Source organism: Gasterosteus aculeatus, chromosome 3 (assembly GCF_964276395.1).
Source record: "Gasterosteus aculeatus chromosome 3, fGasAcu3.hap1.1, whole genome shotgun sequence".
Lineage (NCBI taxonomy): Eukaryota > Metazoa > Chordata > Actinopteri > Perciformes > Gasterosteidae > Gasterosteus > Gasterosteus aculeatus.
The window spans coordinates 748524-767186 of NC_135690.1; the positions used below are offsets into that span (position 1 = coordinate 748524).

Genomic DNA, 18663 nt, shown 5'->3' on the forward strand with positions numbered 1-18663 from the left:
ATGCATTGCTCGTTAAATGACCTTCTATTTCGTAAACATTTACAGTAGCATATCCCTACTTGTACTTTCTGCTGGGTTAAATTGTCTTCAGGCCTGAAGTTGTGGTTTTATCGTAACCATTAGCGCCATCTATAGGCAGAGATGGGCACTGCTGCCTCCTCGTGCAGTGAACTGTTTCTGCTTTGAATGCAGATGAGACGACAAATAAATGAATCAAATATTGTGGTGACAACTTTATTTTTATTAAGTAAAGAACATTTTAGTGGCAAAACATTTTCATTTTTGATTATTTCATTATCAAATCAGTATTTTAACTTCAACTTTAGCATTTGCAATCAAGAAAAACCTTTTTAATGAATGAAGGACTACTACCTAAATCAAGGTGCAGGAATAAACAAAAGAAAACTTGATTTTGTGTCGATGCAGAAGATGAGGAAGCATACTTTCTAAAAACAAATTGTTACATTTTTAAAAAAGCCTTATATTAAAATGAGCCATGACAAATAAATGTATTTAGTAGATATATTCTAGAAGTATTATACTCTGCATTGAATTGAATATTGAAACATCAAAACACCAAAACCTGCACTCAAGCAAAATATGATTCTAATCCGATTTAGTACAAGTAACAAACCACCCCAAATCTCAAAGCCTTTAGAAAAGCAAACTATTACAAAAGTATTAATGTTGCATCGGTACTGGTTGTAATAACTAGTCTACATTTATATTTGTTGTTATGTTGTGTATACATGTTAAGTGTGAGTGTTGGTGCTAACGCTGGTACTGCTGGAGGAGAAGCTATAGACAGTGGAGGAATAATCCACACTGCCTCTGCGAGATCCACTCCTGGAGCCGACAAGAGAACCAGCCCTGGAACCCGAGCGAGATCCCGGGTTCGAGACGTTGTAAGGGCTGCTGATTCCCTTGGAGGACATCGAGGACGCCTGTATCATCTTCATACCATTGCTCTCTTCCACCATGCAGCTGTCCATGGCCTCCTTGTAGGAGATCTTCAGTTTGGTCTTGGGACAGGTCAAGTTCTTCAGATATTTCCGTGTATCTTGAAGTTTCTGGGCCCCTTGACCATCCAGCCAACCTCTGCGGATTGCTTCTTCGATGGTGATGCGACGCCCAGAGCCAGGCTCTAACAGGCCTCCGGTTAGGTACTGGAACTCCAAAAATCTCTGGCCAGCTTCATAGGGCAACCATGTCTCCTTCACTGCTTCTGCTACAGACATCTTTCTTTTCGTCTTCACGTCCTCAAAACCAACGTAGGCTTTCTGGGCAGCTTTCAGCTTGGTGGCCATGCTGTCAGCGATGATGCCCTGATGGACAGCGTCCTGCAGAGACAGCCTCTCACCAGTGCTGGGGTTGATGATACCACCGGTGCATGCCTGGGCCTCGAGCATCCTCTGCACTGTGATACTGTCAACGATGCCTCTTTGGAGTCCTTCAGACAAAGTAATTTTCTCCAAGGTTTCTGTGTCGAATATCGCCGCCACGGGGCTGTGGTCATCGAACATCTCGGGGGGAGAAACTGTAATCGAAATACTGTTGAAGCGTTTACGAACGGTAGGAGAAGAAGGCGCGAGCTGGGTGGGGCTGCTGCAGGTGACCATGTCATCAACATTGCTGGCCGCAATGTTCATTTCTATGCTGCTGGTTCTGCTTGTGATTTGGTCGGCAAACTGGCTCAATGTAAGTGTTCCGGCGCGATACTGATCCAAAGACCTCTGGTCGATGACACCGCGTTTAAGGCAGTCATTGATGTCGTACTGGGTTCCTGTTCTCCTGTCCACTATCACCAAACGTGTGGAGCCATCCGAATCCTTCATAGTTATTTCCTCCCACTCGCCCTCCTGCTCTGACAACTCCAGGAAGGTGTCATAGTCAATTAGCTCACGGTGATAGGCCTCCCTCACTGACATCTCCATCCCAGTGTCTGGGTCAACGATCACCACTCGCCTCTTGCGCAGGACATTGCTGCGGCTTTCCTGTGTCTTCTGCAACTTGTTCTTGTCTCTCAGCGGCAGAAGTATCAGGCCCGTCTTGCTATCTGTCATGCACCTTTCCTTAAGTTGAAGATATGTCAGGTTCTCTTTAGTATTGGGGTCAAAGAACCCTTTTGTGTCATCACCTTCATACGTCAGGATCTCATTCATCTCCTCGTCAAAATATCCCCTTTTATAGGCAACAGGAACATCAATACGGTGGCTCCCTTTGGGGTCAATTATCCCACCGCTGGCAATTTGGGCCTCCAGAAGACGGATTCCATGACCTTTCTCAATCAGATCTTTCTCAATAGCCTCGAAGAGGGAGATTATCTTTCCCGTGGATGGATCTTTGTATCCAGTTACGGCCCTCTCCGCTGACAAAAGCTTATTCTGAAACTCTTTTCCTATGAGGGCTCTCTTTGTGGCCTCTTCTACTGTCAAAAATACATTGTTCACTGGATCAACAATGAAGCCAGAAGCTGCTTGAGCCTCAAGAAGCTCCAGGGTGGTTCCCCTCATGAGCAGGCCTTCCTTCATTGCCTGATAGAAGGGCATAATTCGGTCGTTGGCTTCGTCATAGACCCCAGCAATGCAGGTAGACCCATGGAGATAGGACTTTAGCTTCTTTTCAATGTCTCCTATGGTGATCGTGCCCGCATTGAGCTCCGCTACTTCTTCCTTGCTCACCAGTTCAGAATCTATAAGCTCTGAAATAGGAACATTTTTTCGGAAACCCTCCACTGTGTCTTTGGACACACGGAGCAGAAGCAGGCCAGACACAGGATCCACTGTGCACTTCTTCCTGAGGTCGTTATAGGTCATCTTCTCTCCGGTCCCTGGCGCCAGGTAGCATGAGGGTTTTTTCCCCAGAGCCCTGTAGAGATCCTCATCAATGAGATTGCGATCCAAGGCCAGGTCTTTTGGGAGGAACACACTCAGAACAGGGTCCAAAATGCCTCCCACCGACTCCTGAGCCTGCAGCAGGCGGATGGCTGTGTCCTTGTTCACACGGCCCTGTTTGCAAGCCTGACCCACAGATAACAGTTTGCCAGTGAATGGATCTTTGAAGCCTGTGCTAGCTGCTTCAGCTGTCACCAGGGTGTCTCTGTCGTCGGAGTCTACAATTCCTCTTGAGCAGGCCGTATCCACGGGCATCTTTTCATTGAACGTGGGGTCGACTATGTAGCCGGTTGCAGCTTGAGCTTCCAGGAGCATGATGGCGCTCTCTTTGCTGAGGAGATTCTTTCGTCTCGCTTCAGTGAATGGCATTTTCCCCTGGCAACCAGTTGTAATACCAGCAATGATGGCGGTTCCCTTTAGACTAAGCTGGATGTCCACAGCTACCTCAGCCACGCTCTTTTTTCCCTTTAGCAGCTGTTCCAGTGTGGCTTTACTGATGATGCCACAGTCGCAAAGCTGGTGGGCGGTGACTTTGCGACGCACTCCGTCAAATATGAGCTTGGATGGATCGATTGTTGGGACCTTTTCATCCGTCTGGGTCTGTTGTGCCGTAGTGTTGGGTCTCTGCTGCAGCCTCTGTATCTCCCTCTGCAGGGCGTCTCTCTTGAGAGCCAGGTCTGAGGCCTCCTTTTCAGAGATGGTCAAACGACTCTTGTACTTCTCTTCGATGCTCCTACGCTCCCTCACGAGCTTCTCAATCTCGTTCTTCAGGGAGAGCCTGTCTCGATCAGCCTGGTCCCTCTCCGATTCAAACTTCTTCATGTGGCTCTCCCTCAGCTCATACTGGCTCTTCATGTAGTTGAAGTCCTTGAGGACGGTATTCTTTTCATCCTGCAGCCGCTGTTTGTTTCGGAGCTCGGCCTCCAGGGTGAGCTTGATGCGAGTGAGCTCCTCCTCTGTACGGAGCTGACGGGACTTGTCCTGCTCCAGTAGCTTCAGCTTGGACAGCAAACTGTCCCTCTCCAGAAGCACCTCGCTGTACTGGCTTTGGGAATCATGCATTCTCATCGATGTCTGGGGAGAGACAATAAAACAAATGATTATGCCTGTAAAGAAATGTCATCAAGTGATGCCCAAAGCAAAAAGCTGATTATGCCGAGACCCACAATTTGAATTAATCAGTTACACGTGGCTTATTGCACATCTTTTTATCTATTTAAATTATGATGTCAAAAAAACATTGAACGTTTCGAAATGGCAATCACCTGTACTGTAAAAAGATTGATGTACATTATGTTCAATATATCAATAAGTATGTATTAATTACATTAATCAAATTCAGTCCCACAACATGCAATGTCAAAAGGTTGAAAAGATAAGACGAAGTATGTTAATTCCATGCATAATCCCTTAAATTAACCTAATTATAGTATTATTATTATTATTGCATTTACAGTCATGCAAAAGCAGGAAAACAATTAGTTGAATTTTGTGGAGATGATCCTTGTCGCAATCAAAAAATACCTCAATGGATTGCTTTTGGAATTTGTCTATTTCCACTTTAAGCTTTTCTCTCTCCCTGGTCAGGTCATTGATGAGAATCTGGAGCTCCGTGGTCCTCTTGGAGCTAGTCTGAAGCTGGACATGCAAGGCTGAGATCTGGGTGGCGCTCTCTCCATCAACACTGTCCTTGCTAAGCTTCAGCTCATCCCTCTCCTGTTTGACTGTCCTCAGCTCCTCCTCCAGCCTCAGTCTCTCCTTCGTCAGGTTCTGTGTCAGAGTCTTGAGCTTTTCGATCTCCGCGGTGTATTCGTTAAGCTGCCGGCTCTTCTCCTCGATGGTCTTGTACAGGCTTTCATTGCGTTGGTTGAGCTCACGGATACGAGTCTGTTCCTGCTGGAGCTTCTGTTTGAGTGTCTTCAGCTCGGCTGAGACATCAGCTAGCTCCTGCTTGGTGACCTTATGCTCCCTCATACTCTTGTCCAGAGCCTCCTGGAGGCGGGTGAGGTCCTGCTCATACTTCTTCCCATAGCTGGACGTCTCCAGCTGGATAGATTTCAGAGTGGTAATTGTGGTGGTGTGCTCTCTGCATGTTTGCGTCATCCTTTCTAACTCTGCCTCCATTCTCTTCCTGCGTGTGAACTCCTCCTGGTTTGCCTTCTTCTGCTTCTCCAACTCAGCTTCTGTCCCATCCAGGGAGCACTGAAGTTCGCGGATGCGGCTCTGCAGCCTGACAGAACTCTCCTCAGTCTTGGTTCTCTCTCTCGTCTGCTTCTCCAGCTCCACCCGGATGATGCGCGTCTCTTCCTCGGACACTTTGAGCTTGTTGATGGACTCCAGGTACGAGGTGTTCTTTGCCATTAGATCTCCTTGAGCCTGTTTCAGGTGATTGATCTCCAGTTCCAGAGATCTCCTCTTCTTACCTTCCTCCTCCAGGTTAAATGTGAGCATGCTGATCTCCCGGCACTTCTCCTGAGTGTTTTTAATGGCCTCCTTTAGTTTGAGCTCAGCGTCTCCTCCCTGCTGCATCAGCGTTCTCAGCTGAACCTCCAACTCACTGCGGACTCTGGTTTCTTGGACCATCGAGGCCCTCTGCTGGTTGGCTTCCTGCTCCGCTCTGCTCTTCTGCTCTTCTGTGTGAGCAATGGACTGTCTCAGTCTCCTCAGCTCCTCCTCGAGATCCCTCTTCTCAGAGGTGAGCCTGTCAACTTGCATTCTCAGCTCCGCCGTGTTCTCCTCTTTCTGCTGTGAGGCCTTCAGGATCGTGGTCTTGGTGACGTGGATCTCCGTTTCGTATGTCTGCTTAAGATGATTAACCTCCTGAGTGCACTGTGATCTTACCTTTGAGATATCTGATTCAGCGTTTCGTCGTCGTGCCGCTTCCTCCTCAAGGAGTATCTTCATTCTCTCCAGTTCACGTTCCTTGTCCTTCACAGACTTTTCCAGGTCAATCTTGGTCCACTTGAGCTCATCCAGTTCTTTCTCTCTGCAGCGAACGTCCGTCTCATACTTTTCCTGCTGGTTGGTGTAGCGATCCACTGCCAACCTTCTTTTGCTCATCTCGTCTTCCAGCTGGAACCTAATTTTGGTCAGCTCGTCATTGAGCGCTTGGAGTTGGCTTTGTTTGCTCTCCAGGCTGCCTTTGGTAGCGTTTATTTCTTTAGTCGTGCTACTCTTCACTTCCTGCAGTATAATGAGCTGGTTTTGGGATTGACTGAGCTCCAGCTTGTAGCGGGCCAACGCGTCCTCCAGCGACTTGTTTTTCTGGTTGCGATCCTGGACGTCGTCCTTGAGACGCTTCTGTTCCTCCTCCAGCATGTCGATCCTGGTGTTCCTGATCTGAAGACGGCATTGACAGAAACAGAAACGGCCTCAGTCACCCACCATCAGATTTTTTTACCAAACCTCTACGTTATTGTTTTAGCAGAAGATAATTGACAAATAGTGGATCTACCTTCAGCTCTTCCATGTTCTTCAGCAGCTCCCCGAGGAACCGGTAGTAGTCACTGGAGCGGGTGAGTAGCTCGATGTAGTTCGACTGGAGGTCAGAAGCCTGAGGGGAGTTCAAGTTGGAGGTTGAATATTGATTTCAGGCATTGAAATCTAAATAGGTTGTAATTTAAATTCATAAAACAAAAGACGTAACCGTTGTTTAATCTATATTTTGGATGAATTAAATGAAATCATTGATTCGTCCCACAGTATGGAGAAATAATTCAATTTAATAAAAGAAAATCAGCAACAAGCAGAAGATTAACATAAGATAATTATTTCAATGCAATAACTGACGAGTAACAATAATTAACAGCATTGGTTTGATGTGAATTAACGGAGAGGAGCTACTCGTACATCTTGTCGGACCACAGAAGCGGGCGACTGCAGCATCGTTCTCTTGATGGGAATATTGAGCAGAGTCTCCAGGCCTGAACTGTAGGAAGCCAGCTGCAGCTCGTAGTCCTGAAAAGCCACAACACAACATGGCTACATTACTCTGCACCACACGTGTTGGGCTCGTAAACATGTATGAGCCAGTTTAGCACGGAAGAAAAGGGTGCACACGAGGACTTACCTTTATGGAGCTAGCGCAGGTGTCGCTGTTTTTCAGGACGTCCTCTACTTTCTCCTGCTTTCCTTTAATTTCTGTGTTCAGCGCCTGTGTAGAAAGCAAAGAGATCGGACATGACTTTCATTTACTTATCAAAGTCATGTCCACGGTGCCAAGGACAAAAATAAATAAATAAAATAAAATAAAGTATGAAGTCCACACATCTACACCAGTGTTTCTCAAGTTGAGCGTACGCGGTGGATACTTCCAATTCAAAATCAAATCAAATGAGTTCAGATGTGGTGACTGGTTCCAATCTGTTGACATGAGCAATGGGCGACGTGCCTTCTGCTTGTTGATGTGGTCCATTAGAGTCTGGATGTCGTTGAGCTTCACCGTCTGGAGCGAGTCCTGGCGATTCTTGGCATCGTCTATCCACTTCTGCAGGAGAGACCTGCTCTTCTGATAATGACTCAGCTGTTTCTCCTGCTTCTCCAAGTCCCACACTCTGAGGATGAAAGAGCAGGGGGGGTCAGCGGATATTTTGAATGGTTTTACCAGCAGGGTGGATTGGAGGGTGAGGAATATGCACGGATGTCGAAGAAATTGCACGTGCACGTGATTATCCCACCTGCTGTCAATCTGGGTTTGGATGCGGCGCCAGCGGTCAGACATCTGGCCCACCAGGTCCGAGTACTTGGACAAGTCCACGTCACACTTATGAAAGGACTCTGAGATTTCACCGTTCCACTGCACCGCTTTGGCCAGGTCGGACTCCATGGCTGTCAGCAGGTTTCTTTTTTGCTCCAGGTCAATCTTCATTTGCTTTAATAAAAATGCACAAAAACAGATTGAAATTATTAACGTGTTGGAAGAAAAATTGCCGTTTGAGAAAGAGACTAAGAAAAAAAACTACTATACTATTTAAACCCTCCATTAGAAGTTTACAGTCCTGCATCGCAAATTTGACTGAAAGGAGCATTGTGGCATCTAATAGTGAGGTTGCAGATTGTAATCAACAGAAAGTGCCTCGTGCCATCTGTGTGCAATAACCAACGCAAAAGGATTTTAACCCTGAGAAAAACACATTACTGTAGTATTCCATTTGTGCCAATGTATCCCTGCTAAACGAGTTGAAGCATTATCTGCAAGAAAGGTGTCCTTTGTGAGTGTTATGCTATAGTACATTGGATTATTATTTGTTTGATTAACTGAATAGTATAAAGTTGCATTAAATGGAAAAACTCAAGTCCCGAAAAGGTCAATGGTTGAATGAGCTGAAGTTTGTAATAAGAAGCTGCGAAGGATGTGCATCAGGACCTATTCCAGTGGACTGAGGAGACATGAAGACTGTAAGAAAAAATGGACAAATGAAACTTCAGTGTAGCTGGTGGTTTACTACTTGTGGCCTTTGTAGGACGAAGGGGATTCAATAAGTGCTAAAAATGAATGTAAGTTCTCCCGAAGTCGTCCAACTGGAAAGCAAGAGACAGCAGTTCTAAATATAAAAAGCCAGTCGAACCTTTAGCGTGCTCTGATAGCTTTCCACCTCCTGAAGGTCCAGAGAGGTGGTCTCCTTCTCCGTCAGCCGGGCCTCGTAGACTTTAATGATATCTTCAGCCCTCAGAAGGCTCTGGTGCAAGGCCATAAGAGCTGACAGCCTGTTAAAGACACACAGCCATTTCATTTAATGGCCCTCCTCGTAATTTGCTTTCACTCACATCACGCTCATTTTCCAAATAACTCCGGGATAAAAAAGGTCAGGCAACCCAGAAGCACCTTTCATGGTAGGCCGGGTAGAGACCCTGCAAGCCCATGAGTTTCTGGTTGATGATTTCCACTTCAGAGCGGAGGAACTTGGCTTGCTCGGAGTCGGCAGGGATCCCCTCCAGCTGCCGGAGAATCTTTTCTCTTAGTCGCAGGTAATCATCGTGGATGGAGTCCAAGTCTTGGTGCACAGTCTAGAAACAAATACATAATACGCTATTTTACCCTACTGTAATAGTTTCATTTAGAAAAATGAATATTATATATATATATATATTCACATTTTAAAGGGAGCTGTGAAGAACCTCCGTTTGAAATGAGACAGAACAGTAACAGAAAGGTTACACACCTGCAGCTTCTGGATGTGCACTGAGCACTCGTGCACACTGTTCTCCCCCAGCGGGACGTGGAGGTGACTGGTGAGACCGGACTCCGCCAGCGCCAGCCGGCGTCGAAGTTCCTGCAGACTACTGAGCAGGGTGAGGCTGATGGTGGAGACGGCTTTGGGAGGTGCGGCTTTGGTCGTGGGGGCCTTGGTGGGCTCCAGCTTGGGGCTGGTTGGTTCGCTCCCTTTATTAGCGGGTGGAATATTAAAACGTCACGTACGGTGGATGCAAACAGCAGGAGTTTGGCAAATGCAATTGACTGAAAACTTCAGGATAAGATAAAAACCTTTCCCACTCACCGTGAGCAGGCAGCTGGATTATGAGGTCATAGTAGTTTTTCTGGGCGTCGTCAAAGCGGCCCTGGATAATTTTCCTGTCCTCCTCCCCGAACATCTCCGAGCCTTGGCTGGTACGCAGGAACTCTTGGTAGTGAGTCTCCAGTATTTTAATAACGTTTCGATACTCATCGGGAGGCATCTTGGACAGCTGAGAGACAATGGAGAGGAGTCACGTCAAGCAAGAGTCACTTGAGGAGAGCAAACTCCCACTGAAAAGGTTTCAGATGAACTAAATCTAATTCAGCTTCGCCTGGTTTGAAAACAGTGCGTGGTTTCGTTTCTAGCAGCTTACCATGCTGACAGTGAGCGAGCTGATGTAGTTCATGTCTTTGAGGCAGTACTGCCACGAGATGAGGCTCTTGATGTTGATGTACAGCTGATTCCAAATGCTCATGATGGCTTCATAATACTGCTCGTTTCTAGGGGCAACACAAGCGTTAATATGCAGACGCCACACGATCAAGAAGATTTAATATGCATCATAACATTACACACTTTTCATTTTGACAAAATGATAAATTGCTCCTGTTTGGTAAAAGCCTTTGACACAGTTACGCAGTAGTGGCCTTTAGGGTTGTAAAAAACAACGTCAACAAAATAAATAAGACTTTCTACAGAGGAAGGCGGTTTTTCTGTCCAGCTCCGGTAAAAGTTATGTTACGGATTCCCACAAACCCACGCCAGTCTACCGTGAACGAAGGGCTCTTACTTCTTGGCGAGGCCGATGCTGTGCGGGTTCGGCGGGGGGATCTTCAGACACACAGAGGGGATCAACATGTCCAGACCTCCGGGTCCCGTCACCAGCCACTTGCTCCGCTGGGAGTTATCCTTCAGGATCCCTTCATTCCCTTTTAAAATCCCTTTCTGAAACACAAAGCAGAGGACATGCTCAGGTACACCGGTAGCGCTCCACTTCATACTCGTGTGTGCGTGTGAGGGGGAGCGCACGTCCCACCTGGTCCTGTTTAAAGTCACATATGGCCTGGACCATGACGGGGCTGCTGCTCTTGTCCTCGGGGTTGCGAGGTCTCAGCCTGACGATGGTCTTGGACTTGTTGACCAGACTTTGGACCTGCCTCCTGTTCTCCATCAAACGCTCCTTCTGCATCTGTGAACATGCAGGTATCAGACCCGGCTTTTTAACTCAAGTCACGCCTTGCAACCACACAAAGAAAGACGTCAACCCGACAGAACAAACTGTTCGAGCACGAGCACCGTGATACCTCCAGGTCTCTCAGCAGCTCGGTGAGGTTTTCCAGCGGGGTGGTCTTGTCGCACTTGAACTTGTTTCGGATGGTTTCGTGGTCTTTCTGCAGCTTGGCGTAGGTCTCGTTGGCCTCCTTGAAGAACTGAAAGTGGCAGCAAAAAGGCTCTGATCAGCGCACGGGTGACACAACGCACGGGGCGATTCTTCGTCAGCAGGGCCGGGCTCTCACTTGGCTGTAGGCGGCGTTGTCCTTCAGGTGAACGTCGATGCACTTGGTGATCTGGAGGAGCCAGCTCCACTGCGTCTGCAGGGTGTCCATGTAGGCCTGTTGGGCGAACACGAGAGTCGTCAGTGCAAAACCCAATGAGTAGCTGGCTGTACTGGACAGCAAAACTCTCCGAAACACCTCACGTAGATCTTATCTGTGGCCGGGTGGTTGTTGTTCACGAGTCCGTCCGATTTCACCTTCAGCTTGTTTAGCGCCTTCTCTTTCTCCTCCAGGTCCCTCATCAGGCGCTGCCGGGAGAACGGAACGTAAGTGACACCGAAAGGCGCAACTTTTGTCTCTTGAGCGCCAACATAATTCTAACCGAGATTCGAATGGTGCGGCAAACAAAAGGCGTCAGATACCGACGGTCTGATCGCGTCCAGGCAGGAGGGAGGAGGGGGGACCTTACCGAGTAGCTCTCCTGCTTCCTGGGAATGTACTGGTCAATGTTCTTGTCTCCCCAGTCAAACATGAGCTCTTCCTCCTCTCGCTCATTCACCCACATGATGTCTCTGGAGATCTCATTGATGATGCCCTGCAGCTCACGCAGCTGCTGCACGCGGCCGTGGGACATTTTCTGAGACGGAGACAAGGCAGCGTGTAAGTATGATAGAAGCGATAGAGCTGGTGGTGTTGACCAAAGAAAATAAATACAAGGGATCGGTTCTACCTGCAAACTATCCCATTCTTGATCCAGCATGGACAGGTTGTACTTGTCGCCCCTCATGTTCTTAAAAAAAAGAAGAGTATTTTAATATTACAATGGTTTTGAGCACATCATGGATAAATAGCATTCTGCTTAATAAACAATATGTATAAAGAAACCAGTCCAATCAGACTGGAAGAGCTTCATAACAGGATTATCACTCACCAGTTCTTCTCTGGCACGGTCTACTTCCTGGCTTCTCTGGATAGAGCTGTGACTTTTGTTGTGGTTCAGGATTTGCTTCTCTATAGTTTCAGAGTCATCTCCCCAGGGAGCCATCTCAATCATGCGCTGCAAGATGCACAATCACAGATCATTGTCTTTTCAATTCGAATATCCCGCAAAACACACCATTACAATGTCGAAATACGACTAAATTGCTGTACAGTAATTCACTAAATAAAATAAGGCAGCCACTGTGCATGCTCCTCGTTGTTTTGAACAGAGAGGGAACACATTCTCTGACGTCTTTGTCCTCTAGATGTCAGCGTTCAAGCCGTCGCTAAGCAGGAAACTATCCCAACTATTTCCCCCTTTGTTCGCAGGCCTGAACTCTGATAAGAGCTCTGCCAGGAAGACCGACCTCAGCCACTAACTCGCATTTCTCTGCCTCTCTTCCTCTGGGCTTTTGTTCTCTCGACACTCCTTTTTCCTGCAGGAATACTCGCCTCTGTTTTATGTTGGTCTGTACAAAACATCCAGCAGTAAAGAGAGGTGCGGGGCACAGAGCTGTGTAGCTCCACTTAAAAAACAAAACTATGCACCGAAAAGAAAGAAAAAGAAGTGAATTTCCTCCCTTTCTAATGATCTACGGGTCTGATGAAACAAAGCACGAAGGGTGAGGTCTGGAGTGTCGACAGGGTGTGTTTTCTGTTGGGAGGGAAGGTGGACGAGAGCAGAAGGGCGTTTTCCCACCAGTGTGTTAAAGTTCAGCTCAGATGCCTCGTACAGGGTGTCAGATTCACACGGCCGTACTTCTACTTTTCTTTTTGCTGCCACAGCGCCGTCATCTAAGTAGCTCTTTGTTTCAACCCCCCCCCTCCTCCTCCCAGCCCAGCCCGTCTGGCCTCTTTCATACGCAGATCAGGTTTTGGCAGCATGTCCAGGTGGTTTCAGTTACAGGAGGTCAGGCAGAGCCACGGGGTAAGTGTACCCCCCCCCACCATCTCCTACAATGTACAATTCTGAGAGCAAACTAACCCGCCCGAGCGTTCAGGCATGCACACACATGCAGGTGCTCAAACAGGTTAGAAAACTATTGGGCGTCGAGTTTTACTGAGAATGTTTGTGGCCGTCACGGGATGCGTCAGTCGAGAGCACCGACGCTGCCACCGTTTGATGAGCATCCAAAGCAGTAAAAGGTCATTAAAAAGATTTGGAACATCACAGTGAAGCATGAAACTCATACATTGCATTATGTTCTAAATGTATTTACTATATTGTACTGTAACAAACATCAAAAAAAGATTCTCAGACGCACTCAGTCCTCACCTTCTGTTGACTGATCCAGGCCATGGCGTCATTGTAGATCCTCCCCCCTTCCAGGGAGCCCACGCTGCCTCGGCGCCGTCCCATGGTCATACTACTGACTAGCTGGTGTTGGAGGCCGGAGTACATGTGATGCAGCTGCTCGATGCTGTAGAGTTACACAAAAGAGGAAAACGCTTGGTGAATCTTGCAAAGGGCCCAGCGACGCAGCAGAGAGCTCGGGGGAAGGTTCGGGGACTATAAATCCCCTCGGATAGACTTTGTCTTTCAGTCCGATGCTCCGGGGACCTCAGACAACTAGCCAGTGTTCATACACAGTCCTCAACGGACGCATGCAAATGCAAACACACAAAGGCGGCAAACAAACGCACACCGCAGATTGCCAGTCGCCTCACCTCCTGAAGATGTCCGTGGATACGCGCATTTGCTGCAGGTCGTTGCCGCAGAGCCTCATATGCTCCAGGCATTCTGCGGCCATGTTCAGCAGCTTTTCGGCCTCCATGGGTGGACCCCCCTGTGAGATCACACAGTACAAACCTCTTGCAAAACTACGCTTCACTTTAACTGTGGCTGATGGCGTTGTGTTAAATCCTGATCTGATAACGCCATCATCGTGACCACGACTGAACCTAAAACATTACAACAACAACAACGTCCACATCATTGGATTCAGGACAAGCAGGGCAGACAAATATGGGACATAAACGGTGTTCATTGTAATGCGTGTGCTGCACTTACACCCTGGAGAATCTGCTTTGCTCTCTGCAGGAAGTCCTGGCACTGACCTGTCAGCACCACTGACCTTTGATGAATTTGCTGAACACTGCAGGTAAGGAAAAGAAACAACGGTATGACTAATACAGCTTAGATTAATACCACAGTGTAAAGCTATTAAGGTGTGTGTGTGTCTTAAACACTCTTGTGTGTGCGCTAGCTTTGTTGTTATTAGCCTTTGTTACAAAGACAGAGACTTTTCATTTGGTTTATATAGTAACCAGATAAATATATATTGTAGAATAGTATGAATGCATCATCATTGAGTTTAAGGCAAATTCAAATGAAAGGAAATTAAATATATTTTGAATTTGAACACCACCTACACATAAACAGACTGTTTGAAATAAACATATTAATATTATCATTATTATATTATTGTTTCCCAAAAAGTTGCGATCATGCAGATAAGAATTAGTTATTTTCTTTTTTTCTTTCACAATAACAAAGTACTAAAGTAATGAACAAATGGAATGGAAAATGAATAAAAAAATGATCAACTTGTATTTTAATCCAACCAAAACAACTCTCCACTTTATCTCTGTCTTCTTTTAACTTCCACGAGTTGAACATTCATTTAAATAAATGATTTCCAACGGTCCGTCACCGCCCTCGCTGTTGCAACATGGTTCCCTTCGATGGGCGTGTGCGCGCGTCCGCTCGGCTATTATCGGTTATTATCGGTTATTATCGTTATTACGGTTCCGATAATATACTATTTTTTAGCAAACACCTGGAAGAAACCATTCCAGCGGAAGACTGTGAGCAGGACGCTTGGTGTCGTTGTGCAATCCGCTGAGGGGCCCCTGGAGCCGCGGGCCTCGTTAACCCGACAGAACATGAAACGCGTTCCCAAAGCAACAGGTGATTTCTTACCTCGGTCCGCCGCCTCCGCCCCCGCTCATGACCACCTTCTGCCCGCCCCCGCCGTGCATGGAGGTCCGGGAGAAGGTCGTGTACGAGTGCACGGCTTGTCCCGCCGGGTACTCCCCCGGGAAGCCGTTCCCTCCGCCGAACACCTCGTCCCGGAACCCGGCGTTGGCCAGGTCCGCTCTGGAGTTGCTTCTCAGGCCCAGGGTGGCCAGCCTCGAGTTGGAGCCGGACATACTCATGTCTGCCGAGTGCTTCTCCTCCTCCTGCTCCTTCTTCTTCTTCCTCTAGTAGTTGTCGCGGGTTGTTTTAAGGCGGGCGTGTAAAGAGTCGGTTGTGTCCCGACCAGAGGACGCAGCGCGCACCTTCGTCCCGTGCGCTCGGCGGTGCGCAGACAATGGTGCGCTGGCCAAAGACGGAAGCCTCCTCGCGAGAGAAACCACACCTTGCTGCGTTTTACCGACCGCCCCCCCGCAGCCTCCACCCAGCAGCCGCCCCCCCCCCCCCCCCCCGCAGCCTCCACCCAGCAGCCGCCCCCCCCCCGCAGCCTCCACCCAGCAGCCGCCCCCCCCCCCCCGCAGCCTCCACCCCGCGTGGGAAGCTCGGGAAGAAGTAGTGCCGCAATCGTGTGATTCATGGGTTCCAGTGTAGTTCTGATGAATAACTGCTTTTGACTTTGTGTCGTGGACGCGGATCGAATGATCTAATGCAGTTGGTGTGCGGCAACGGGAATGTGCTTTATGAAGTCAGCAGCCAAGTCTTTCTCCAGAATAAACCCCCCCAAAAAACGCTCCCTGTGCAGGAGGACATGTGTGATTTGAATTGCTGCAGAAAGGCTCCATTTAATGTGTGCTCTGCCACTAATTATTTGACCAAACAAAGGCTATTGTTTGCCATCTTCCCAACGTGTTGTAGTTTGAACAGACTGCTGAACACGTCAGAGACATTTGATCGGTGGTACTTTGGAGATCAGCCGCATTGCAGATCATTGAATTGGGTCGGTTGAAATCATTGGTATTTATTTGGAATAACATCTAGCATGACACAGCATTTCCTGCTATGATTAAACACGGTTTTGCTTTATTGTTATTTCACATTAGTATCTAAGATATCCACAGTGGTCACGGTTTCCCCAGTTAATCCAAACATGCAAACAAAATGAAATACATTCTTTTTTCTGGACCCATGGGCCTCACTGAAGCTCATGTACAGCCTGCAATAGTTTTTATTAACTCAACGCTTGCTCTCATCCCCCTCTGTTTAGGTCCATGGTCAATGTTGACTATACACATCGGCAGTAATTGAAGCGCATTTAATCCCCCCGGGGGAGTAGAGATAAGGGTGGTGCAAAGAACTTCCTGTCCTGGGTTCAACATTCTTGAGGTCAAAAGAAGTCAGTCCAGGGTTCAGTGCTTTGGCGCAGCTGCTTGATAAGTTCACCATGTATATTTTTTGTATTTCCCGTCTCAATACTGTTCCTTTGTCCCCCCTCGTCTGTCTCTGCGTCCCTCTGCACAGACACACTCCACGCGAAGGCGTGCAGCAGCTCCACAACAATGAAACCCAATGGCGGAAGTTCCCCGGGTCTTTATAAAGTAAGTCATAGTAAAGACTTAAATCTTTAAAAACAACGTTTTGCGGAGAGATTGTGCCCTCGGCTGTCTGAGCCTGTGCCAGTGCGCACACACAGAAAGCATGTCACGTAGAGGTGTGAGAGCACAGCGACTGAGATCGCACGGCAGGGAGGCATTTCCACGCCAACCAACGCCCTCCACTGGAATCTCCAAACAGCTCCAGCGTTGCTTTTCTTCTCTTTGCACAAAAAACTTAAAGGAGGCTCGGCATGGCTTGTCTTTGCCCCTTCCTAATGATTGGATATTACATGCATCGGCCCCATCTATCACAATGACACTCTCGACAGACCAGCCCGAGACGCTCAACACACCTGAGGGCGTGTCTCTCTAGGGAGCGTCAGGTGGGTTCACTGTACCTGCCTTTTTTTATATGTTATGCAAGCAAAAGACACTGCAAGCCCCAACATGGAGAGTTCACCAAACCTGCAGCTAATACTAAGACAAGAGGACAGTAAACCTCGTGGTAAAACCAGAAGAAATAACTGGAAGCACACCCTTTATTGTACGGGCGCCAACCGGAAGGGTTTGGCCCAATTCACCCAAAGACACACGACTGACCTAATCGTTTTCTTCTTGTAAACAGCGTTTGCGTGTAGATTTCGGTTGTTGATGAGATGTGAATCTTTCTGGGAGATTTAAGGACTTACAGAAACGTCATTTGTCATGTTAATACCCGTCTGTCATGCACTGCAGATTATCCCCCAGCATCTTTGTGTCTAAGCCATTCTGTCTGTCTGCATTGTCCATTCAGTCTAAAAGCTGCGAGTAAATATGCACTTGAATGTTTGCCTTCTGCACTGAAAAACTCTGTGGGTCGCCGTCTCCTGCGAATGGGAATTTGTCATTAACGCACGTGCAACACACACCGGAGTGACATCTGGAACGTAAAACAGACGCAGGTGAACTCCCACGTCTAGTGATTCACAGTGGGAGTGGGACATCTGACACACACATGTGATATGATTTCCAGACACTGGCCCTGACGTCATACTCTCAGTACACGGGGGGGTAAATAAAAAAACAACAGCGCCGTGTCAGTCAGCTTCCACACGGCTGTTGACTTTAATGCTTTACTAACTTCTGATCCTGAGGTAACGAATCACATAAAAGTAGACTCTTGGACTATGAAATCATCGTGAGCACATCTGTAAGGATTAGTCTTTTAGGTGATACTGTCTACATCTCTATGATTAACTCTCTCTTAACACGGACTGTTATCTTAGTTCAGCTGTCTTTTGACGGTCAGAAGAGGTGAATCACTCACCGCAGAGTGAAAGCTCGATTACGCCACATGTCTAAGGTTTATTCACACACACAAACACCCCCTGGCCACACCTGAATTGGTTGTTAGGGAGGGACAGGCTTCATTGAATGATAATAACCAGCAATATCAGACAATCTGACTGTACAACGGCTGACTGGTTTCTGTTGGCCTGCACCCATGTTTTCTGCACACGCAGCATAAAAAGCATTGACTGAGTGACAGATGTTTAAAGGTTGCAGTTAAATAGAGCAGTGATGGGTTGTTAGTTTATTTTTTACCTTTCAGACAATTGAGAAGCGGGAGAAAGAAGAAGGGTCAATTTATTATTCATCAGCTGTTGTGCAACACGTTGAAAGGTAAACCAATTGCATGCTGAAGCTTCATTTAAGGCAAATACCCGGTCTTTTGTTTTTGGGGTGATTTAAAAATCCTGTGTTTAACTTCACAAAAATGACAAAATAAAAGACAATTAAAAAAAGCAAAAATAGAATATTGAATAATTGAATAATGTAAAACGCTGCATTGAGAAGAAAGCGATGCTGTTGCTGCGGTCTGCCAGCAGAGGGCAGCAGCGTGCAACTCAGGGCTCTGCACGAAGTGCATCCTGGGGCCTTTTCCTGATCCCACATGTTAACATGTTATTAAGTGCTCAGGAATGGCTGTCTGCCCATCAGCTGCGCATTGTTGAATATGTTAAATATCACAGCAAACGTTGACTCCGTTGTATTGCGTCACAATTGTGCGGTTATGTTTTTTTTTATGAATAATCTCAAAAAAAGGAAAATAATTCAAGTGTCAAATAGTTCAAATCAAATGTCGTCACTTGCAGATCTTGGAGAAAGTAACACAAATTAAGTGGGCATGACTTAACACCAATAAAAAAATGTAACATTTAAAATAAAATGTAATAGCACATTATGGCCAGAAGGGTGAAGCAGTGCTAAACAAGTACACGATGTACACATATACGTGTATTTATAGGCCCAAACCATGTAAATCACACCTGACAAAAGCTGAACTCT

General features: G+C 47.1%; 1 protein-coding gene across 2 annotated transcripts; it reads right to left on the reverse strand.

The window, feature by feature from the left end:
* Positions 1–220: 220 nt before the first annotated feature.
* On the reverse strand, positions 221–15260 carry dspa (desmoplakin a). 2 transcript variants are annotated; one of them, XM_040170787.2, is made up of 24 exons: positions 14750–15260; positions 13838–13922; positions 13495–13613; positions 13103–13247; positions 11777–11902; positions 11576–11635; positions 11315–11482; positions 11049–11153; positions 10867–10962; positions 10654–10779; positions 10386–10538; positions 10140–10294; positions 9723–9849; positions 9392–9578; positions 9056–9276; positions 8719–8900; positions 8462–8600; positions 7571–7764; positions 7285–7447; positions 6964–7047; positions 6744–6851; positions 6349–6447; positions 5736–6233; positions 221–3968 (listed from the first exon to the last, which is right to left on the reverse strand). In XM_040170787.2, exons 1-24 carry the CDS (start codon positions 14983–14985, stop codon positions 753–755), a joined length of 6792 nt encoding a protein of 2263 aa, XP_040026721.2. In that variant the 5' UTR covers positions 14986–15260; the 3' UTR covers positions 221–752. The 2 variants fall into 2 exon arrangements, with proteins under 2 accessions (XP_040026721.2, XP_040026720.2); XM_040170786.2 differs by having other exon boundaries at positions 4419–6233.
* Positions 15261–18663: the final 3403 nt, after the last annotated feature.

Coding starts and splice junctions, on each gene's coding strand:
- dspa (XM_040170786.2), bottom strand. CDS start 14,985: ATGAGTATGTCCGGCTCCAACTCGAGGCTGGCCACCCTGGGCCTGAGA. Junction 9,579..9,722: donor GCTCGCTCACTGTCAGCATG/GTAAGCTGCTAG, acceptor ATTGTCTCTCAG/CTGTCCAAGATGCCTCCCGA. Junction 6,448..6,743: donor CTTCTGTGGTCCGACAAGAT/GTACGAGTAGCT, acceptor AACTCCCCTCAG/GCTTCTGACCTCCAGTCGAA.